This window comes from Lepisosteus platostomus, chromosome 25 (genome assembly GCF_059453375.1).
Source record: "Lepisosteus platostomus isolate fLepPlt1 chromosome 25, fLepPlt1.hap1, whole genome shotgun sequence".
In the NCBI taxonomy this organism is placed as follows: domain Eukaryota; kingdom Metazoa; phylum Chordata; class Actinopteri; order Semionotiformes; family Lepisosteidae; genus Lepisosteus; species Lepisosteus platostomus.
This window is the reverse complement of record NC_142635.1, coordinates 1,272,566-1,295,598: the sequence shown is the minus strand read 5'-3', so window position 1 is coordinate 1,295,598 and position 23,033 is coordinate 1,272,566. Positions and strand designations below refer to the sequence as shown.

The 23,033-nt window shown below is 57.5% G+C and overlaps 1 protein-coding gene across 2 annotated transcripts; it reads left to right on the top strand.

Annotated features, from left to right (window-relative positions):
* The first annotated feature begins 119 nt into the window (after positions 1–119).
* lmtk3 (lemur tail kinase 3) lies at positions 120–22,934 on the top strand. 2 transcript variants are annotated; one of them, XM_088619212.1, is made up of 16 exons: positions 120–690; positions 5,390–5,523; positions 5,852–5,999; positions 6,638–6,699; positions 6,931–7,049; positions 10,510–10,597; positions 10,739–10,887; positions 11,960–12,044; positions 12,399–12,520; positions 13,335–13,484; positions 13,574–18,761; positions 19,842–19,978; positions 20,572–20,741; positions 21,114–21,454; positions 21,735–21,834; positions 22,201–22,934. In XM_088619212.1, exons 1-16 carry the CDS (start codon positions 603–605, stop codon positions 22,314–22,316), a joined length of 7,197 nt encoding a protein of 2,398 aa, XP_088475338.1. In that variant the 5' UTR covers positions 120–602; the 3' UTR covers positions 22,317–22,934. The 2 variants fall into 2 exon arrangements, with proteins under 2 accessions (XP_088475338.1, XP_088475337.1); XM_088619211.1 differs by having other exon boundaries at positions 20,569–20,741.
* The last annotated feature ends 99 nt before the right edge of the window (positions 22,935–23,033 follow it).

Below are 23,033 nucleotides of genomic sequence, written 5' to 3'. Positions count from 1 at the left end.
GGGTGTCTGTCTGTGTGTGGCTGGATATCTTTATGTCTTTCTGTGTGTGTGTCTCTATGTCTCTGGGTGTCTTTCTGTGTGTGTCTCTGGGTGTCTCTGTGTGTGTGTGTCTGGGTGTCTGTCTCTGGGTGTCTCTCTGTGTGTGTCTGGGTGTCTCTCTGTGTGTGTCTGGGTGTGTCTGGGTGTCTGTGTGTCCAGTTGCTCCCGGCTCTCAGCGCCGCAGCTGTTCCGTTCAGCGGGTCTCTGTCGTCTCTGGTGCCGGGCGCAGCGGGAAGAATAAAACCATAACAAGATCAAGGAGCTGTTTACCGGCCGCGGCGCCGGCGTGTGTGCGCGCCCGTGTGCGTGGCTGTGTGCGTGATCGCGGTCGTGTGCGGGGAAGCGGCTTTGCTGGGGCTGCGAGAGGAAACACAAAGCGAGGCTGCGCTCGGGGGGAGACGGACGGCGGAGGCTGCGGGGGCCATTGTGCTCGGCTGGAGGAAAACAAGGCGCAGGCGGGGGGAGGAGCGGCTCCGCGGCTGCATACACACACACACGCCGCGGCCGGAGAGCTTCCCTCCGCCGGGGGGGGCTCGGATGACGGTGTCGTCGGCGCCCCGAAGATGCTCGGACGGCGCTGGGTGACCGTGCTGGCGGCCGCGATGTCGTACTTCAACCCGGAGAGAGCGCTCGGAGCCCCGCAGGCGGAGGGTGAGTGGGGCCGGGGCTGTGCGCTGCTCCAGCCGTGTCGCGCACGATGTCGCGTCCCTCGCCCCGCCGTCCTCATTGTCCGCGAGCGGCTGTGTCCGGTGTCGGACCCGGTTCGGCTGCTCTCCCAGCGGCACCGCAGCGCCGGCCGAGTCGCCGGGCTCCGGGACGGGCTGCAACGGCCGAACACGGGCCTGACGCAGCCGGCTGTGTTCGGGGTCCGAGCGTGGACAGTGTGCTGTCCCACAGGACTCCGGGATAGGTAGGGTGACATGAGCTCTGTGCATGTCGGGATCATGGTGCTTAACACAGCTGGGGTACTGTGTTCAGGTGCAGGTGTGATTATAGCAGAGACTCCAGACCCACTGTGAACACTCCTGGGGTACCGTGTTCAGGTGCAGGTGTGGTTATTGCTCTTACAGCAGAGACTCAAGCCCCACTGTGAACACTCCTGGGGTACTGTGTTCAGGTGCAGGTGTGATTATAGCAGAGACGCCAGCCCCAGTGTGAACACTCCTGGGGTACTGTGTTCAGGTGCAGGTGTGATTATAGAAGAGACTCCAGCCCCACTTTGAACACTCCTTGGGGTACTGTGTTCAGGTGCAGGTGTGGTTATTGCTCTTATAGCAGTGACTCAAGCCCCACTGTGAACACTCCTGGGGTACTGTGTTCAAGTGCAGGTGTGATTAAATCAGAGACTCCAGAAACAGTGTGAACACTCCTTGGGTACTGTGTTCAGGTGCAGGTGCTCTTATACCAGAGATTCCAGCCCCACTTTGAACACTCCTGGGGTACTGTGTTCAGGTGCAGGTGTGGTTATTGCTCTTATAGCAGAGACTCAAGCCCCACTGTGAACACTCCTGGGGTACTGTGTTCAGGTTCAGGTGCAGGTGTGGTTATTGCTCTTACAGCAGAGACTCAAGCCCCACTGTGAACACTCCTGGGGTACTGTGTTCAGGTGCAGGTGTGGTTATTGCTCTTACAGCAGAGACTCAAGCCCCACTGTGAACACTCCTGGGGTACTGTGTTCAGGTGCAGGTGTGATTATAGCAGAGACGCCAGCCCCAGTGTGAACACTCCTGGGGTACTGTGCTCAGGTTCAGGTGGAGGTGTGGTTATTGCTCTTATAGCAGTGACTCAAGCCCCACTGTGAACACTCCTGGGGTACTGTGTTCAAGTGCAGGTGTGATTAAATCAGAGACTCCAGAAACAGTGTGAACACTCCTGGGGTACTGTGTTCAGGTGCAGGTGCTCTTATACCAGAGATTCCAGCCCCACTTTGAACACTCCTGGGGTACTGTGTTCAGGTGCAGGTGTGATTATAGCAGAGACTCCAGACCCACTGTGAACACTCCTGGGGTACCGTGTTCAGGTGCAGGTGTGGTTATTGCTCTTACAGCAGAGACTCCAGACCCACTGTGAACACTCCTGGGGTACTGTGTTCAGGTTCAGGTGTGGTTATTACTCTTATAGCAGAGACTCCAGCCCCACTTTGAACACTCCTTGGGGTACTGTGTTCAGGTGCAGGTGTGGTTATTGCTCTTACAGCAGAGACTCAAGCCCCACTGTGAACACTCCTGGGGTACTGTGTTCAGGTGCAGGTGTGATTATAGCAGAGACGCCAGCCCCAGTGTGAACACTCCTGGGGTACTGTGTTCAGGTTCAGGTGCAGGTGTGGTTATTGCTCTTACAGCAGAGACTCAAGCCCCACTGTGAACACTCCTGGGGTACTGTGTTCAAGTGCAGGTGTGATTAAATCAGAGACTCCAGAAACAGTGTGAACACTCCTTGGGTACTGTGTTCAGGTGCAGGTGCTCTTATACCAGAGATTCCAGCCCCACTTTGAACACTCCTGGGGTACTGTGTTCAGGTGCAGGTGTGATTATAGCAGAGACTACAGACCCACTGTGAACACTCCTGGGGTACCGTGTTCAGGTGCAGGTGTGGTTATTGCTCTTACAGCAGAGACTCAAGCCCCACTGTGAACACTCCTGGGGTACTGTGTTCAGGTGCAGGTGTGGTTATTGCTCTTATAGCAGAGACTCAAGCCCCACTGTGAACACTCCTGGGGTACTGTGTTCAGGTTCAGGTGCAGGTGTGGTTATTGCTCTTACAGCAGAGACTCAAGCCCCACTGTGAACACTCCTGGGGTACTGTGTTCAGGTGCAGGTGTGGTTATTGCTCTTACAGCAGAGACTCAAGCCCCACTGTGAACACTCCTGGGGTACTGTGTTCAGGTGCAGGTGTGATTATAGCAGAGACGCCAGCCCCAGTGTGAACACTCCTGGGGTACTGTGTTCAGGTGCAGGTGTGGTTATTGCTCTTACAGCAGAGACTCAAGCCCCACTGTGAACACTCCTGGGGTACTGTGTTCAGGTGCAGGTGTGATTATAGCAGAGACGCCAGCCCCAGTGTGAACACTCCTGGGGTACTGTGTTCAGGTTCAGGTGCAGGTGTGGTTATTGCTCTTACAGCAGAGACTCAAGCCCCACTGTGAACACTCCTGGGGTACTGTGTTCAAGTGCAGGTGTGATTAAATCAGAGACTCCAGAAACAATGTGAACACTCCTGGGGTACTGTGTTCAGGTGCAGGTGCTCTTATACCAGAGATTCCAGCCCCACTTTGAACACTCCTGGGGTACTGTGTTCAGGTGCAGGTGTGATTATAGCAGAGACTACAGACCCACTGTGAACACTCCTGGGGTACCGTGTTCAGGTGCAGGTGTGGTTATTGCTCTTACAGCAGAGACTCCAGCCCCACTGTGAACACTCCTGGGGTACTGTGTTCAGGTGCAGGTGTGGTTATTGCTCTTACAGCAGAGACTCAAGCCCCACTGTGAACACTCCTGGGGTACTGTGTTCAGGTGCAGGTGCTCTTATACCAGAGACTCCAGCCCCACTGTGAACACTCCTGGGGTACTGTGTTCAGGTGCAGGTGTGATTATAGCAGAGACGCCAGCCCCAGTGTGAACACTCCTGGGGTACTGTGTTCAGGTGCAGGTGTGATTATAGCAGAGACGCCAGCCCCAGTGTGAACACTCCTGGGGTACTGTGTTCAGGTGCAGGTGTGGTTATTGCTCTTACAGCAGAGACTCAAGCCCCACTGTGAACACTCCTGGGGTACTGTGTTCAGGTGCAGGTGCTCTTATACCAGAGACTCCAGCCCCATTGTGAGCACTCCTGGAGTACTGTGTTCAGGTGTGATGACATGGTTTTCAGTGAGTGAGAGACGGGGCTGTGGACAAGCTCTGTGACAATCATGACTGACCAGGGAGCTGCCTTGTAGCCCCTAGCTCACTCAGGAACAAGACTGAGAACAAGAGGCTCTTCTGTGGACAGAGAGGGGTGGGGAACAAGCTGCCCAGCCGTGTTGTTGAAGCCGATACCCTGGCTTCTCTCCAAAAACAGCTGGATGAGCTCCCGCAGTCAGGACACCAGGCTCTACTGTACGCAGAGAAGGGTGGGGAACAAGCTGCCCAGCCGTGTTGTTGAAGCCGATACCCTGGATTCTCTCCAAAAACAGCTGGATGAGCTCCTGCAGTCAGGACACCAGGCTCTACTGTACGCAGAGAGGGGTGGGAGAGGGGAACAAGCTGCTCTGGCTTTTCTCCAGACACAGCTCTGGTCAGGACTGGAGGCACTACTGCACACAAAGGGTGGTGGGGGTGGAGAGCAACCTGCCCGGCTGTGTTGCTGAGCTGCCCTGGGTGAGCACGCGCCTCTGCGCATCGACTCCCTGCTGAAGTTCTGGCAGCGCTGTGCTGAGGCTCGGCCCTCGTGCCCTGCAGTGTGGCGCTGTGCTTGTAACCTCTGACCTCGTTCTCTTTCACAGATGGCTCCCTGCACTCAGCTCACCACCTTGAGGTACCCGATTACAAAATGCCCCCCTTCTCCTCCTCCGACTGAGTGATTTCTCTACTTCTCACCCTCCTACACTCTGTTTAACACGAGTGCTTCTCTAGTATCAGCGCTACGTCTAACCCCCCCGTCTCCCCCTGCTTCTTGCAATGGTTTCTCCCAAGAATGTTCCACATGACGTCTCTCTCCCTAACTCCCCTCTCCAGACTGGAATGGTTGCTCCCAGTTCCCTGCTCTTGTTCAATTTTCCGATGGTCCTTGGTTTCATCCTTAAAAACTCTTTCTCAATCCTCTCGTGAATTGTTCCCTGTTCCCAAGAGCTCGCTCTGAGCTCTACAAGTATTTTAACAGTTGAATACTTTTCTGCTTATAACAGTATTATCTAATATTTCCTTCTATTTTCCAATACAGTAATACTTACTGACAGACTGTCTCTTTCTCTTTTTCTCCCTGTGAGTTACTGTGCTGTAGTGTCTAGTCAGTCAGTCAGTCAGTCAGTCAGTCAGTCAGTCAGTCAGTCAGTCAGTCAGTCAGTCAGTCAGTGTCTCTGTGCTGTAGTGTCCAGTCAGTCAGTCAGGGTCACTGTGCTGTAGTGTCCAGTCAGTCAGTCAGGGTCACTGTGCTGTAGTGTCCAGTCAGTCAGTTAGTCAGGGTCACTGTGCTGTAGTGTCCAGTCGTCAGTCAGGGTCACTGTGCTGTAGTGTCCAGTCAGTCAATCAGTCAGTTAGTCGGAGGTGATGGAGAGGGTTAGTCGGAGGTGATGGAGAGGGTTAATCGGAGTTGATGGAGAGGGTTAGTTGATGTTACTGTATTACTATGGTGTGACACTCTGTCTCTCTCTCAGTTTCTCAGTCCAGAGGTCTCAGTCTGTCTCCTCCTCCCTACGTCGTCGTCCTCATCTCCTGCTCTGGACTCGTCTCCTTTGTGCTGCTGCTGATCGCCTGCCTCTGCTGCAAACGAGGAGGAGTTGGTTTCAATGTGAGTCTGTCTGTCCACCCTTATGTCCTGTACTGTCCAGTCAGTGTGTCTGTATGAATCCCTCTCTCTCTCAGTGCAGTGTTAATGTACTGGAGTGTCCAGTCAGTGTGTCTGTATGAACCCTTCTCTCTCTCAGTGCAGTGTTAATGTACTGGAGTGTCCAGTCAGTGTGTCTGTATGAACCCCTCTCTCTCTCAGTGCAGTGTTCATGTACTGGAGTGTCCAGTCAGTGTGTCTGTATGAACCCCTCTCTCTCTCAGTGCAGTGTTCATGTACTGGAGTGTCCAGTCAGTGTGTCTGTATTAACCCCTCTCTCTCTGTGCCCCAGGAGTTTGACAATGCTGAGGGGGAGGAGTGTTCAGGGGCATCAAGCCCCCCGCCTGAGGACAGTTTGTCTTCCTGTCCTTCTTTGCCAGAGGTCTACACCCTCCCCCTGAGGGACCGGCCGCACAGCGCCACCCTACAGGACACTGCTGGTACTCCACCTCTCTACAGTGTCTATGCTGTGTGTCTGCACAGCGTGTCTTTGCTGTAATGCGTGTCTTTGTGTTTGTACTGCATGTGTACTGTACTTTGTGTAGTGTGTGTTTGTAGTGTACTGTGTGTAGTGTGTGTTAACACTGCTCTCTGGCTCTGTGCTCCAGACTGTTTCAGAAGACACACTCTCAACTACCTGTACCGCACTGTACTGTGTGTGTGTGTGTGTGTGTGTGTGTGTGTGTGTGTGTGTGTGTGTGTTAACACTGCTCTCTGGCTCTGTGCTCTAGACTGTTTCAGAAGACACTCTCAACTAACTGTACTGTGTGTGTTTGTAGTGTACTGTGTGTAGTGTGTGTTAACACTGCTCTCTGGCTCTGTGCTCCAGACTGTTTCAGAAGACACACTCTCAACTACCTGTACTGTGTGTGTTTGTAGTGTACTGTGTGTAGTGTACTGTGTGTACTGTGTGTACTGTGTGTAGTGTGTGTTAACACTGCTCTCTGGCTCTGTGCTCCAGACTGTTTCAGAAGACACACTCTCACCTACCTGTACTGTACTGTACTGTACTGTGTGTGTGTACTGTGTGTACTGTGTGTAGTGTGTGTTAACACTGCTCTCTGGCTCTGTGCTCCAGACTGTTTCAGAAGACACACTCTCAACTACCTGCAGGAGATTGGAAATGGCTGGTTTGGAAAGGTGAGAGACTGAGCCCCCCCTGTCAGCCCTCCATCACCCCCTCTCCCTCTGTCAGCAGCTCATGCCCAGCCCTGTCCTATCTCCCCTGTTTTCAATTTCTCCTCTGTGTCCACTGTCTCCCCTGTGTCCTGTGTCCTGTCCATTGTGTCCACTCTGTCCTGTGTCCTGCCCATTGTGTCCACTCTGTTCTGTGTCCACTGTCTCCACTGTGTCCTGTGTCCCCTGTGTCAGGTGATCCTGGCCGAGGTGCTGTGTGACTGCAGCTCGTCTCAGGCAGTGGTCAAGGAGCTGAGGGTCAGCGCCAGTCCCCTGGAGCAGCGCAAGTTCCTGTCTGAATCCGAGCCTTACAGGTCAGTGTGAGTGTGTGGGTCTGTGTGCAGTCTGTGTGCAGTCTGTGTGCAGTCTGTGTGCAGTCTGTGTGCAGTCTGTGGGTCAGTGTACAGTCTGTGTACAGTCTGTGGGTCTGTGTTCAGTCTGTGTTCAGTGTTCAGTCTGTGTACAGTCTGTGTACAGTCTGTGTGCAGTCTGTGGGTCAGTGTACAGTCTGTGTACTGTCAGTGTGAGTCTGCAGGTCAGTGTACAGTCTGTGTACAGTCTGTGTGCAGTCTGTGGGTCAGTGTACAGTCTGTTTACAGTCTTTGGGTCAGTGTGCAGTCTGTGGGTCAGTGTACAGTCAGTGTACTGTCAGTGTACAGTCTGTGGGTCAGTGTACAGTCTGTGTACAGTCTGTGGGTCAGTGTACAGTCTGTGGGTCAGTGTGCAGTCTGTGGGTCAGTGTACAGTCTGTGGGTCTGTGCAGGTCTGTGTGCAGTCTGTGTACAGTCTATGTGCAGTCTGTGGGTCTGTGTACAGTCTATGTGCAGTCTGTGGGTCAGTGTACAGTCTGTTTGCAGTCTGTGGGTCAGTGTACAGTCTGTGTACTGTCAGTGTACAGTCTGTGTGTCAGTGTACAGTCTGTGTACAGTCTGTGTGTCAGTGTACAGTCAGTGTGCAGTCTGTGGGTCAGTATACAGTCAGTGTGCAGTCTGTGTGTCAGTGTACAGTTTGTGTACAGTCTGTGTGTCAGTGTACAGTCTGTGTGCAGTCTGTGGGTCAGTATACAGTCAGTGTGCAGTCTGTGGGTCAGTGTACAGTCTGTGTACAGTCTGTGTACAGTCTGTGTGTCAGTGTACAGTCTGTGTACAGTCTGTGCAGTCTGTGTGTCAGTGTACAGTCTGTGTACAGTCTGTGTGCAGTCTGTGGGTCAGTGTGCAGTCAGTGTACAGTCTGTGTGTCAGTGTACAGTCTCTGTGCAGTCTGTGTGCAGTCAGCGTACTGTCAGTGTGCAGTCTGTGTGTCAGTGTACAGTCTGTGTACAGTCTGTGTGTCAGTGTGCAGTCTGTGTGCAGTCTGTGGGTCAGTATACAGTCAGTGTGCAGTCTGTGGGTCAGTGTACAGTCTGTGTACAGTCTGTGTGCAGTCTGTGGGTCAGTGTACAGTCAGTCGACACTCTGTGTACAGTCTGCGGGTCAGTGTGCAGTCAGTGTACAGTCAGTGGGTCAGTGTACAGTGTGCAGTCAGTGTACAGTCAGTGGGTCAGTGTACAGTGTGCAGGTCAGTGTACAGTCTGTGTACAGTCTGTGGGTCAGTGTACAGTCTGTTTACAGTTTGTGGGTCAGTGTGCAGTCTGTGGGTCAGTGTACAGTCAGTGTACTGTCAGTGGGTCAGTGTGCAGTCTGTGGGTCAGTGTACAGTCTGTGGGTCTGTGCAGGTCTGTGTGCAGTCTGTGTACAGTCTATGTGCCGTCTGTGGGTCTGTGTACAGTCTATGTGCAGTCTGTGGGTCAGTGTACAGTCTGTTTGCAGTCTGTGGGTCAGTGTACAGTCTGTGTACTGTCAGTGTACAGTCTGTGGGTCAGTGTACAGTCTGTGTGCAGTCTGTGGGTCAGTATACAGTCAGTGTGCAGTCTGTGTACAGTCAGTGTGCAATCTGTGTGTCAGTGTACAGTCTCTGTGCAGTCTGTGTGCAGTCTGTGAGTCAGTGTACAGTCAGTGTACTGTCAGTGTGCAGTCTGTGTGTCAGTATACAGTCAGTGTGCAGTCTGTGGGTCAGTGTACAGTCTGTGTACAGTCAGTGTGCAGTCTGTGTGTCAGTGTACAGTCTGTGTACAGTCTGTGCAGTCTGTGTGTCAGTGTACAGTCTGTGTACAGTCAGTGTGTCAGTGTACAGTCTGTGTCCAGTCTGTGGGTCAGTGTGCAGTCAGTGTACAGTCAGTGGGTCTGTGTGCAGGTCTGTGTGCAGTCTGTGTGTCAGTGTACAGTCTCTGTGCAGTCTGTGTGCAGTCAGCGTACTGTCAGTGTGCAGTCTGTGTGTCAGTGTACAGTCAGTGGGTCTGTGTGCAGGTCTGTGTGCAGTCTGTGTGCAGTCTGTGGGTCAGTGTACAGTGTGTGGGTCAGTGTGCAGGTCAGTGTGCAGTCTGTGTACAGTCTGCGGGTCAGTATACAGTCTGTGTACAGTCTGTGGGTCAGTGTACAGTGTGCAGGTCAGTGTACAGTCTGTGTGCAGTCTGTGGGTCAGTGTACAGTCAGTGGGTCTGTGTGCAGGTCTGTGTGCAGTCTGTGTGCAGTCTGTGGGTCAGTGTACAGTGTGTGGGTCAGTGTGCAGGTCAGTGTGCAGTCTGTGTACAGTCTGCGGGTCAGTATACAGTCTGTGTACAGTCTGTGGGTCAGTGTACAGTGTGCAGGTCAGTGTACAGTCTGTGTGCAGTCTGTGGGTCAGTGTACAGTCAGTCGACACTCTGTGTACAGTCTGCGGGTCAGTGTTCAGTGAGTGTACAGTCTGTGCAGTCTGCATACAGTATACAGTATACAGTCAGTGTACTGTCAGTGTGAGTCTGCGGGTCAGTGTACAGTCTGTGTACAGTCTGTGGGTCAGTGTGCAGTCTGTGTACTGTCTGCGGGTCAGTGTACAGTCAGTGTCCAGTCTGTGGGTCTGTGTGCAGGTCTGTGTGCAGTCTGTGGGTCTGTGTGCAGTCTGCGGGTCAGTGTACTGTCTGTAGAGTCTGTGGGTCAGTGTGCAGTCTGTGTACTGCCAGCGGGTCAGTGTACAGTCAGTGTCCAGTCTGTGGGTCAGTGTACAGTCAGTGTCCAGTCTGTGGGTCTGTGTGCAGGTCTGTGTGCAGTCTGTGGGTCTGTGTGCAGTCTGTGTGCAGTCTGCGGGTCAGTGTACTGTCTGTAGAGTCTGTGGGTCAGTGTACAGTCTGTGTACAGTCAGCGGGTCAGTGTGCAGTCTGTGTACTGTCTGCGGGTCAGTGTACAGTCAGTGTCCAGTCTGTGGGTCTGTGTGCAGGTCTGTGTCCAGTCTGTGGGTCTGTGTGCAGTCTGCGGGTCAGTGTACTGTCTGTAGAGTCTGTGGGTCAGTGTGCAGTCTGTGTACAGTCTGTGGGTCTCTGGGTCTCTGTACAGTCTGTGGGTCAGTGTGCAGTCTGTGTACAGTCTGTGGGTCAGTGTGCAGGTCTGTGTACAGTCTGTGGGTCAGTGTATAGTCTGCGGGTCAGTAGACAACACAGCCCCTCACACTGACACACAACACACAGAACACACATCCCCTCACAATGTGTGTGTTGTGTGTTAGTGTGATGAGTAGTGTGTATTGTGTGTCAGTGTTGTATGTGTTGTGTGTCAATGTGAGGGGTTGTGTATTGTGTGTCGGTGTGAGGGGCTGTGTGTTGTGCGTTGCTGGCAGTGTGGTAGGCTGTGTATTGTGTGTCAGTGTTGTGTGTGTTTTGTTTCAGCACTGGCAGTGTGACGGGTTGTGCGTTGTGTGTTGCAGGAGTCTCCAGCATCCTCACATCCTGCAGTGTCTGGGTCTCTGCACTGAGAGCATCCCCTTCCTGCTGGTCATGGAGTTCTGTCAGCTGGTGAGTCTGGAGTGCTGCCCTTCCACAATGCTCCTGTCCCGGCTCCTGTCCCCGCTCCTGTCCTGCTCTGCTCCTCTCCTGCTCCTCTCTCTGGACTGAGGTCCAGATCATACTCATGTGTCTCCTGTTGGGGTGTCCCAGGGCGATCTGAAACGATATCTCCGTGCCCAGAGGAAGTCTGATGGCATGACCCCTGACCTCCTGACCCATGACCTGCTGACCTTGCAGCGCATGGCCTATGAAATCACTTCCGGGTTGCTGCACCTGCATGAGAACAACTACATCCACAGGTGAGTGAGTAGCAGGCAGGTCAGTGTGAACAGCGCCCGTGTGTTGTTACCATGTTGCTGAGGATATGAGGATACCATGTTGCTGAGGATATGAGGATACAGCACAGATTGACACAGTACAGGCCAGGTCAGGACAAAGATCCCACAGTGACCTGCCTGTCCTACTGTCCGCTGTCTGGAGAGTCACCCGCTGATGCAGGGCTGCACACAGGCCTGCAAACAGAGCTACACACAGGGCTGCACACAGGGCTGCACACAGAGCAACACAGGTATACACAGGGCTGCACACAGAGCTACACACAGAGCTACACAGAGCTATATGTAGAGCTGCACACAGAGCTACACACAGAGCTACATAGGGCTGCACACAGAGCTACACACAGAGCTAAACACAGGGCTACACACAGAGCTCCACACAGGGCTACATAGAGCTACACACAGGGCTGCACACAGAGCTACACAAAGGGCTACACAGAGCTGCACACAGAGCTACACACAGAGCAGCACACAGGGCTACACATGGCTACACACAGGGCTACACACAGGGCTGCACACAGGGTTACACACAGAGCTACACAAAGTGCTACACGCAGGGCTATGTAGAGCTGCACACAGGGCTGCACACAGAGCTACACACAGAGCAGCACACAGGGCTACACAGGGCTGCACACATGGCTGCATACAGGGCTGCACACAGAGCTACACACAGGGCTGCACACAGGGTTACACATAGAGCTACACAAAGTGCTACACGCAGGGCTATGTAGAGCTGCACACAGGGCTACATAGAGCTACACACAGGGCCGCACACAGGGCTACACAGGGCCGCACACAGGGCTACACAGGGCTGCACACATGGCTGCATACAGGGCTGCACACAGAGCTACACACAGGGCTGCACACAGGGCTACATAGAGCTACACACAGGGCCGCACACAGGGCTACACAGGGCTGCACAGAGCTACAGAGGGCTACACACCACACAGTACTGTAGCCCTAATTGAAGGCACTGTGAGTGAAGTCTGTCATGAACAGACTGTACAGCACTAAAACACTTGATGTCTGTTCACAGTGACCTCGCCCTGAGAAACTGTCTCTTAACCTCTGACCTCACAGTACGCATTGGGGACTACGGCCTGTCTCACAACCACTACAAGGTATCTGTCTGTGTGTACTGTACCCTTGTACCCCTGTGTCCTGTGTGTCCAGGAGGATCGCTGCCTGACTCCAGACTCGGTGTGTGTGTGTACTGTACCCCTGTAACCCTGTGTCCTGTGTGTCCAGGAGGATTGCTGCCTGACTCCAGACTTGTGTGTGTGTGTGTGTGTGTGTGTGTGTGTGTGTGTACTGTACGCCTGTACCCCTGTGTCCTGTGTGTCCAGGAGGATTGCTGCCTGACCCCAGACTCGTGTGTGTGTGTGTGTTGTACGCCTGTACCCCTGTGTCCTGTGTGTCCAGGAGGATCGCTGCCTGACTCCAGACTCAGTGTGTCCCTGTGTCCCTGTGTCCAGGAGGATTACTTCCTGACTCCGGATCGCCTGTGGATTCCTCTGCGCTGGATCGCCCCTGAGCTGCTGCAGGAGTTCAGGGGAGGCCTGGTTGTCACAGACCAGACCAAGACCAGCAACGTCTGGTGAGGGTGTGAGGGTGAGGGGGTGAGAGAGTGCGTGGGTGAGAGAGTGAGGAGGTGAGAGAGTGAGAGGGTGAGGATGAGAGGGTGGGGTGGGTGAGAGAGTGAGTGGAGTGAGAGGGTGAGGGGGTGGGTGAGAGAGTGAGGGGGTGAGGGTGAGGGGGTGAGAGAGTGAGTGGGGTGAGAGAGTGAGAGGGTGAGGATGAGGGGGTGAGAGAGTGCATGTGTGAGAGAGGGTGAGGGGATGAGAGGGTGAGGGGGTGAGAGAGTGAGATGGTGAGGGTGAGGGGGTGAGAGAGTGCCAGGGTGAGGGGGTGAGAGAGGGTGAGGATGAGAGGGTGGGGTGGGTAAGAGAGTGAGTGGAGTGAGAGGGTAAGGATGAGGGGGTGAGAGAGTGAGAGGGTGAGGGTGAGGGGGTGAGAGAGTGCGAGGGTGAGAGAGTGAGAGAGTGCGAGGGTGAGGATGAGGGGGTGAGAGAGTGCGAGGGTGAGGATGAGAGGGTGAGAGAGTGAGACGGTGAGGATGAGAGGGTGAGGGGGTGAGAGAGTGCCAGGGTGAGGGGGTGAGAGAGTGAGAGGGTGAGGATGAGAGGGTGGGGTGGGTGAGAGAGTGAGTGGAGTGAGAGGGTAAGGATGAGGGGGTGAGAGGATGAGAGGCTGAGTGCGAGGGTGAGAGAGTGAGAGAGTGCGAGGGTGAGGATGAGGGGATGAGAGAGTGCGTGGGTGAGGATAAGGGGGTGAGAGTGAGAGAGTGCGAGGGTGAGGGAGTGAGGGAGTGAGACGGAGAGTGTGCTCCTCAGCCTCTGCCCTGTCTCCAGGTCCCTGGGTGTGGTGATCTGGGAGCTCTTCGAGTTCGGCGCCCAGCCCCACAGGCACCTCAGCGACGAGGAGGTGCTGACCTTCGTGATCCGCGAGCGGCAGATCACCCTGGCTCAGCCCCGGCTCCGGCTGGCGCACGCCGACTACTGGTGAGGGCCTGGAGCCGCCGCCCGCCCGCCCGCCCGCCGCCCCCACTGCCCGGCCTGCGCTCATGTCCTGGCGTGTCTGTGTGTCGCAGGTACGAGGTGATGCAGTCCTGCTGGCTTCCGCCAGCACAGCGCCCCTCTGTGGCCGACGTCTTCCTGCTGCTGTCCTCGCTGCGGGCGGCAGAGCTGGCGCTGGGCCGCAGCGGCGCGGAGGAGGGCGAGGGCGAGGGGGGCGGCCGGCGGCGGCGGGCGGGCGCGCGGGCCGAGGAGTCTTTCGAGCGGCGCTGGGACTCCCTGCGACCCCCCGCCTTCCAGATCACGGCCTCGGCCCGCGAGCGCGAGGAGGGGCCGCTCGTCGCCAACGGCAACTCCTTCCCGCTGCTGGAGCCGGTGGGCCACCCCGTGCCCCCGCCCCCGGCCGACCTGGACGACATCCTGACCGTCACGGAGACCAGCAAGGGGCTCAACTTCGAGTGCTTCTGGGAGAGAGCCCACCGGGGGCGGGGCTACAAGCCCCTCCCCTCCGCCCGCCCCCCGCCCGCCCCGCCCCGCCACTCGCTGGACACGCCCACGGTGGTCCCGGTGATCAGCGCCCGCAGCCCCTCCCTGGCCAGCGAGTACTACATCCGGCTGGAGGAGCAGGCCGCCCCCGCGGGCCCCGCGGGCGAGCTGGAGCTGGTGGAGATCCGGGCCGGCCGGCGGGGCTCCCGGGTGCGGGTGCTGGCTCCTGGCGCCGGGCTGGTGGAGGCGGGCCGCGCGCCCGGCGCCCGCGTGACGGACTTCGCCGTGGTGGACCTGGGCGGCGGTGAGGCCCCGCCCCTCTCGCCGTCGGCAGCCAATCCGCTGCACTCGCGGCCCCTCCCAGCCCCTCCGCGGGCCCCGGGTTCGGTCCACGCGCCCGCCGCTGCGCCGGAGGCCCCGCTGGTGACCTTCGACCTCCTGGGCTTCCAGCGGCCCCGTCACGCGCTGCCCCCGTCCCCGTCCCTGTCCCCGTCCCTCCCTCCTCCTCCTCCTGCCCCCGCGCTGTCCCCATCCCTGCCGCCCCCCCTGTCTGCCCCCCCGCCGCTGCCCCCCCTCCCAGCTGCCCCGGGGCTGCCGCGGGCCCTGCCCGGGCAGGAAGCGCCGTCGCCGCTGCACCTGTTCCTCACGGAGGTGTCGAGCAGCCGGGCCGCCTGGGCCGAGCCCCCCACCGAGCTGTTCCTCACGGAGATCGGCGCCGAGGTGGACAGCGCCAGCCCCGGCCCCGCCTGGGCCTCGCGGTGGGACCCGCAGATCCCGGGGGCCGGAATCCAGAGGTCCCGCTCGCTGCTGGGAGACATAACGCCGGAGAGCTTCGCAGCCGTTGCCCTGGCTTACGAGGCGAGCCGGCAGCCAGGCGTGAGGGGCCCCCCCGACCGCGCGGAGGAGACCCCCCGGCCAGCGGAGGGGCGCGAAGGCCAGCATCCAGCGCCGTCTGTGCAGAGAGGCGCCGGGATTTGTCCTTCGTCCCTGGAAACAGACTCCCCGGCAACCGGATCACTGTCTAGCCCTGTCACCCCGGCAACAGAATCAGGCTCCAGGTTCGTCACCCCAGCAACCGGATCAGGCTCCAGCTCTGTCACCCCGGCAACTGGATCAGGCTTCAGCTCTGTCACCCCGGCAACCGGATCAGGCTTCAGATTCGTCACTCCAGCAACAGAATCAGGCTCCAGCTCTGTCACCCTAGCAACAGAATCAGGCACTAGCTCTGACACCCCGGCAACCAGATCACTGTCTAGCTCCGTCACCCCGGCAACAGAATCAGGTTCCAGCTCCGTCACCGCGGCGACAGAAACAACCTCCAGCTCTGTCAGCCTGGCAACCGGATCACTGTCTAGCTCTGTCTCCCCGGCAACTGGATCAGGCTCAAGCTCTGTCACCCCGGCAACAGAATCAGGCTCTAGCTCTGTCACCCCGGCAACTGGATCAGGCTCTAGCTCTGTCACCCCAGCAACAGAATCAGGCTCAAGCTCTGTGACCCCGGCACCTGGATCAGGATCCAGCTGTGTCACCCCGGCAACAGAATCTGGCTCAAGCTCTGTGACCCCGGCAACCGGATCAGGATCCAGCTGTGTCACCCCGGCAACAGAATCAGGCTCTAGCTCTGTCACCCCGGCAACAGAATCAGACTTCAAAGCAGCCGCTGGTCTAAAGCCTCCTGACAGCTCGGTCAGTACCGGGGACTCCCAGCCGCCCGCTGACCGGTCCAGGGAGGCCTTTCTGACGGAGATCCGCTTGGCTGAGACCTTCCTGACGGAGATCATGAGTGCGGAACTCCCTGGCCCCGCGGGGTCCCCCTACCGGCACCCCAAACTGAGCTCCCGCTCCGAGCGCCTGGAGATCCTGTCCCCCACCAGCCCCCGTGAGCTGGGCCCTGCCCCCTGGGGGGACCCCACAGCCCCTCGACTTGGGCAGCTGGGGTCACTCTCAGCAGCCCCTGGGCCTGAGGAACTGCCTCGACCCACAGACCCCGCGCCTGAGGAACTGCCCCGGCCCACAGACGATGGCCCTGAGGAACTGCCCCGGCCCACAGACCCCGCGCCTGAGGAACTGCCCCGGCCGCCGAGGGCTTTCGTGTTCTCCGAGATCATGCCGAAGAACGGGCTACTGCTGCAGGGACAGGCTGGGGGCGAGAACGGGGGGACCCCGAGGGCTCGAGCCCGCGCCGAGCTGTCCCGCCAGGCTCACGTGCGCTCCGTGTCCGTGGAGCCAGACACCCTGCTGCTCGACCCGAGCTTGGGCGCCCTGGTTCCGGCTCGAGTCCGGCCAGGAGTCTCCGCAGTGGGCGACTGTGCCGCCCTTCAGCCGGGGGGGGGTGTCTCTGCCGCCGGAGCAGAGAATCTGGGGACAGACGGGGCTCCCGGGGATCCTCCAGCAACCCCTGACCTCTCGCTCTCCGCTGCCACCCCCACTGACTCTGCCCTTTCTCCCATGACCTCCAGCTCCTTGGACTGCCTGACCCCGGGTGACCCCTGGGAGGGAGGGGCCTGGAGGGCGCTGGGGGCGGAGACTCCACACCGAGACTCCGCCTACTTCTCCGATGGCGACGGGGAGGTGGAGGGGCCTGCCAGGAGGGTGGGGCCGGACGGAGGGTGGGGCCTCAGCAGGGGAGAGAGAGGCAGCCTGGGAAAGCTGACGGGGATCCAGGAGAGGACGGAGGAAGGGGAGAAGGAGCGGGGAGGAGTAACTGCGGAGAGCGGGAGAGAAGAGAAACCGGGCTGGGGAAGTCTGGAAACCCTCGTGGGAGACTGCGGAGGATGGCGCGTTGAAGAGTCTGTCCTCAGCCGAGACGCCTTCGTGTCCCCGGTGATCGGACAGGTGGGAGACCCCCGCCAGGCCGCGGGGAAGGGGATCTCGGAAGAGCTCCCGGCGCGGCTGGTGTTCTGCACGGAGGAGCTGAGGGATCCTGCCCGGATTCTTGGCACGCGAAGCAGGGAGCCGAGACCGAAGAGCGTGGGGCCGAGCAGGAGCGTGGAGGAGGAGGCAGGAGCACGTTCGGGAAAGACGGGATGTCTCCCGGTTGGGGAGGGGTTTGTGGACCGCGAGGCGCACCCCCTTAAAGGGGACCTGGCCTGGAGCCCCCCCAGGGAGGAGACTCCCCTTCCCTGCTCCTCTGACCAGGAACAGAGTCTGGATCTTCCTGCGGGAGCTGGAATAGGAGTCCGGAAGGATGGTTCCGGGAACAAGAGCTTGGTAGCCCCGGATTTTCAGCTCCAAGAAGCCAATGAATTGGGTCTGAGGGGCCCCCGGGGCCCCGGCAAGGATGAGCCTCTGGAACCGGACTCCCAGAAGCCCCTGTCTCAGGGGGTGGGAGGGGAGAACCCGGAGCCCGCAGGTTCGGGAGTGACGGGGGCACCGGAGGGGCTGGGCGGTCTCGAGCGTGCCCCGTCTCCGGCGGAGAACGACCAGTGGGCGGCAGGAGAGGGGAGCCCCACCGCCCGCGAGGTCATGGGGGACGTCGGCCGCAGAGTCTTGGCAGAGAAGGAGAACGACGAGCTGGCTGGAGGGGAGCCACACCCGGCCCTCCTCGAGGGGCTGGCAGGACCCGGCACGGCGGCCAATGACGAGACGCTGGGCTGCCAGGGGGGAGACGCTGGGCTGCCGGGGGAGCAGGAGAGGCACAGCGATGCCCCGGGGCCACACCCGGAGGTGCGCCAGGAAGAGAACGCCGAGATTCCAGAGGCACGCTCCGAAGGAGACGGCGAGGGCGGGAGGGAGGGGGGCTCGCCGGAGCTGGAGAACCTGGAGAATCCAGGTGCCTTCCCAGCAGCCCCCCGTGTGAGCGCCTCGCGAGTGATGGAATGTGACGGGAACAGGGAGTCTTGCTCCCGGCCTGTGGATTCAGGAGGCGAGAACCAGGACTTCAACGAGTGGGCTGGGCCCGATCCCGGCAGGACCGGAGAGGCGGGCTTCTGCCCTCGTCCGCTCACAGAGAACCTGGAGCAGGCAGCCGAAGGTCCTGGCGGCGTCGAAAATCAGGAATGTGGCCCCAGGCATCCGCTTGGCGAGATAGGGAGCCGGGAGATCCGGCCGGATCGTGACGGAGAGCCTCTGGAGGGAGCGGACTGTTGCCTGTCCCAGGTATCCCACGCACCTGCGCTCTACGCAGAGGCAATCCCAGGGCAGCGCCACAACAATCGGGGCCCGTCTCCTCCTCCGGCTCGGGATGTGTCTCCCCCCACTGTTCCGTCGGGCTCCGGAATCGCAGATGAGCTCCCGGCTCCCTCCCGGAAGACCGGGCCCGAGGATCTGTCCTGGAGAAACCGGGATCTGTTTGGCCACCTTTCGGGTTGGCAGGAAGGAGCGGAGGAGGGGGGGCCCCTGGACGCGGCCCGGCGGCCCCTGGGCTGCCTGTGGCGGGACCTGGAGGAGGAGCCGCTGGAGGACTTCGAGACGCTGGAGCGCCTGTGCCTGCAGGGGGAGGAGGTCGCGGAAGACGGGGGCCTGCTGGGGGGGCTCTTCCTGGAGAGCCTGGGGCTGGGGGAGGAGCTGGCGGGACGGACGGACCGGGGAGGAACCGAGCGGCCCCCTGGGGGCCATGATCCGCGAGTGTCCGCAGAGAAGAGCTCCCGGTCCTTGGGAGCCGATTCAGGAAGAACCGCTGGCGCCCCAGCAGACTCCGGAGCGGGCAGCCGGAGGAGCAGAGCAGCCCCAGAGAGCTCCCACCGTGGGGCCGCCCCCCTGACCAGCTCCCCCCACTCGGACAAGAGGGGTCAGAGGTCACTGTCCAAACTGCCGGCCAAGAACGGGCTGATGATGCAGGTGAGAGAGTCGGTCAGTCAGTGTCCATCCTGTTTCAGTCTGTGGGGTCGATGTGCCGCAGTGTCCAGTCTGTGGGGTCGATGTGCCACAGTGTCCAGTCTGTGGGGTCGATGTGCCAAAGTGTCCAGTCAGTGGGGGTCGATGTGTTGCAGTGTCCAGTCTGTGGGGGTAGATGTGTCGCAGTGTCCAGTCTGTGGGGTCGATGTGCCACAGTGTCCAGTCTGTGGGGTCAATGTGCCGCAGTGTCCACTCTGTGGGGGTCGATGTGTCGCAGTGTCCAGTCTGTGGGGGTCGATATGTCGCAGTGTCCAGTCTGTGGGGGTCAATGTGTCGCAGTGTCCAGTCTATGGGGTCGATGTGCCAAAGTGTCCAGTCAGTGGGGGTCGATGTGTTGCAGTGTCCAGTCTGTGGGGGTAGATGTGTCGCAGTGTCCAGTCTGTGGGGTCGATGTGCCACAGTGTCCAGTCTGTGGGGTCAATGTGCCGCAGTGTCCACTCTGTGGGGGTCGATGTGTCGCAGTGTCCAGTCTGTGGGGGTCGATATGTCGCAGTGTCCAGTCTGTGGGGGTCAATGTGTCGCAGTGTCCAGTCTATGGGGGTCGATGTGCCACAGTGTCCAGTCTGTGGGGGTCGATGTGCCGCAGTGTCCAGTCTGTGGGGGTGGATGTGTCGCAGTGTCCAGTCTGTGGGGAGCGATGTGTCGCAGTGTCCAGTCTGTGGGGGTCTATATGCCGCAGTGTCCAGTCTGTGGGGGTCGATGTGTCGCAGTGTCCAGTCTGTGGGGGTCGATGTGTCGCAGTGTCCAGTCTGTGGGGGTCGATGTGCCGCAGTGTCCAGTCTGTGGGGTCAATGTGTCGCAGTGTCCAGTCTGTGGGGGTCGATGTGTCGCAGTGTCCAGTCTGTGGGGGTCGATGTGCCGCAGTGTCCAGTCTGTGGGGGTCGATGTGTCGCAGTGTCCAGTTTGTGGGGGTCGATGTGCCGCAGTGTCCAGTCTGTGGGGGTCGATGTGCCGCAGTGTCCGGCCGGCACTGATGTAGGGTCCTGTCCTCTGTACTGTCTTGAGTCACACGCTCTCCACCAGGTTTGTCAGGAGAGGCTGCAGTTCACCCTGAGCGAGAACGTCAGCAGAAACGTCCTGTGGGGGGCGCCGGTGAGCGAGGCAGTACAGCTCCGGCCCTGGGGGCAGCCCGACGACAGAGAGAGGGACACGAAGGAACGGTGAGGAGCACAGGGCTCCGGGAGTCCAGCGACACACAGTGCATAGCTACACACAACCGGTCAAAGTCCTGGTTCTCACGGATGGCTAGTGTCCGATTGTGAGATCCCGATGCTGGTGCTGATGCTCTAGAACCGAACCGCCTCTGTCAGGGAGAGCTGCGGCTGTCCTCCCTCTGATGCCTGCTCTCAGATGTAGATGCGAAACTAGTATCTCCAAATTTGGGAGGAGTGAAAGGAGAAGTTAAATTATTTGATTTACTTAGATTTAAATAACCCAGCAGGAGATAATCGCTGATCACTCAGGTTTCTGTCCTACATTGGTCTTAATTTTTGGATCCTGTCGCTTATCAAGCTGAGTGGTTAAATTGTCTCATCATTCTTCTTAGAGCTGTTTTTACACCCTGGTGAGAGACGTTTCACCTGGGCAGTCATCCTCTGCCATGTGAGGAGGAATAGCCTTCTGAGAAGTGATAGAATTGTATTATAAATTCTCTATTTTCATGTTGTGTTAAAGTTTAGTTACTTATTGATCACCCATGAGTGTGACCATTTTCGTTCTTTTTGCTCATCTCATCTTCCTTTGTCTGCAGCAGATGTGATGTTACGTTTGAAAGTCCCAAGGACAGCAACTTTGAGTCTCACCCAGCACAGCTTCCTGGGAAGGTGGAGAATATCGACGCTGCTGTCAGTGATCCAGCTGTCATGATTGGACAAGACGCAGGGGTTACACCTCCTCTACCTGTTACCAACCAATCAATGAAAGGTAAGACTCCCAGTGCAGGACAAAATACAATTTCTTAGCTCACATTCTGTGTATATATAAATGGTATCTGTTTTAAACTTTCTCCATGCTAAATGTGTCTATAGGGTCTGTATTGATCCCTCTGTGTGTGAGGAGTGTATCTGGGTTTTGTATTAGGGTCTGTATTAATCTCTCTGTGTGAGGAGTGTCTCTAGAGTTTGTATTAGGGTCTGTATTAATCTGTGTGTGAGGAGTGTCTCTGGGGTCTGTATTAATCTCTCTGTGTGAGGAGTGTTTCTGGGGTCTGTATTAATCTCTCTGTGTGAGGAGTGTTTCTGGGGTCTGTATTAATCTCTTATCTAGGTGTGACTCTCATTGTTTCTCTTCTTCCAGCGAAGCTCGCCCGTCTCTCCCTCTCCCTGCCCCCTCTTGCTCTCTCTCTCCCTGTCTCACCCAACCCCTGCAGAGGATTCTGGGAAGGGGCTGAAGAAGGGGTCAGGGTAGGTCGCCGAGGGAGAGGAAGTGACCCAGATGAGGAGGAGGAGGAGGAAGAGGACGAGGAGGGGGCGGGGCGGGTGATCGTTGTCACGGAGACAGATGTGGAGAGGCGGCTGGGCCTGCGCAGTCTGCTGAAGTCTCCTCGTGAGCCGATGGAGAGAGAGAGGGAGGGCGAGAGAGACAGATCACGCAATGTGTCCTTCTTTGATGATGTCACCATTTATCTCTTTGATCAGGTCCGTTTGTCTGTGTGTCCATCAGTACTGTCAGTCTGTGTCCATCAGTACTGTCACTGTGTGACTGTCAGTCTGTGTCCGTCAGTACTGTCAGTCTGTCCATCAGTACTGTCAGTCTGTGTCCATCATTACTGTCAGTGTGTGACTGTCTGTGTGTGTCCATCAGTACTGTCAGTGTGTGTGCCACTGTATGTTTTCTCTGCTTGTGTATCCCATTGTGTGTGGAAACACTGGGCGAGTCTGATGGAGTCTCACACTCTGTTCTCCTCCCTCCCTGCAGGAAACGCCTACAAATGAGCTCAGCTCTGGCTCTGCCCCCACCAGCCCCACCCCTTCCTGTGATGTCACAGGAGACCCCGCCTCCAGGACACAGGAACTGGGTGGGTCCTGTTACGTTAGTAACCTGCCCTGAACACCTTGTGTCTCATTACTAACTAGATGAGTATATGATCCTGGCCTGGACTATAGATACTGTACTCTCTACGTGTGGTAATTTATTGTATATCAGTGTACTGGTTATTATATGGTATCCGTGTGTCAATTAAGGACTACAGTTTCAATGTAGATGAATAGTCCTATTACAGCAGGAGCTGCAGTAATTGTGTATTGCAACAGCAGGGAAACAGGTAGATTATTTTGCTCCATGCTGAGAGGAAAGGGGGACTCTTCAGGCACAGGATTCCTCAGGGAGGAGAAGTTGTTTGCTTTGCAGAATCCACTGCTGTTATTCCCCTCCTGTCCACTAGGTGTCGGAGGCGCCAGAGAGGACCCTGTGATCGGCGTCGGGGGGGCGGAGTCCAGGCTGCCGGCGCTGCCGTCCCGGTTCACTGTTAGCCCCGCCCATGACCCCCATTTAGTCTGAGCGTCCGAGTGCCCGCCCCCCCCCCGCCGGCCACGCCCGCTCGTGCCCCGGTCCCTCTCCTCCCGACCTCTGACCTCTGACCTCCGGGAGGGCGGTGTTACCTCTGAGGCCCCGGGTTCGAGCCCCTGGGGCAGGAGCTGTGGAGGAGCGTGGGGGTCGGTGTCAGAAGAGGTCGATGATCAAAAGCAGTTTTATTTATTTGTCGGAGGGTCACGTCTGTCGGCACCGGACCGCTTTAGTGCTGCAGGCCGAAGAGTTAGGGTTCTGTCGGGCCCATGTCTGTGCCTGTACTGGTACTAGAACTGGGTTCTACTGGACCTGCACAGCTGGACTAATAACTCAATATGAAGAACAGGTCTGGGAGAGGAGATCACGGCATATTTCTAATATTTACTTTCTTGGTCTTAATAAACCATTTTTTACAATCGTTGTTGCTGAGATGTCTACTGACGCTGTCTGTGTTTGTGTCTTGTTTCTCCTCTGTTTGTTGATTAATGTCAATTAACTTGCGTTGTTTAACGAGCTGGTTTCAAAATATATTGTACAAATTAAAAGATCGGAACTGTGACACATTTAATGAAGTTTGATTAAAATAAATTGTACTGTCTTCTATTAAAACATCTCTAGACTCTCATTTATGTTCTTAGACTCAGTGTCCTGTACAATAGGAGCTACAGTCCCAGTGCAGTAGAACAGTCTGTTACAATAAGAGCTTCA

What these genes read in the sequence shown, in the direction of transcription:
- lmtk3 (XM_088619211.1), top strand. Translation starts at nt 603, where the DNA reads ATGCTCGGACGGCGCTGGGTGACCGTGCTGGCGGCCGCGATGTCGTAC. An exon ending in TCTGAATCCGAGCCTTACAG is followed by an intron (nt 7,050 to 10,509) that starts GTCAGTGTGAGT and finishes TGTGTGTTGCAG; the next exon opens with GAGTCTCCAGCATCCTCACA. An exon ending in TACCAACCAATCAATGAAAG is followed by an intron (nt 20,742 to 21,113) that starts GTAAGACTCCCA and finishes CTCTTCTTCCAG; the next exon opens with CGAAGCTCGCCCGTCTCTCC.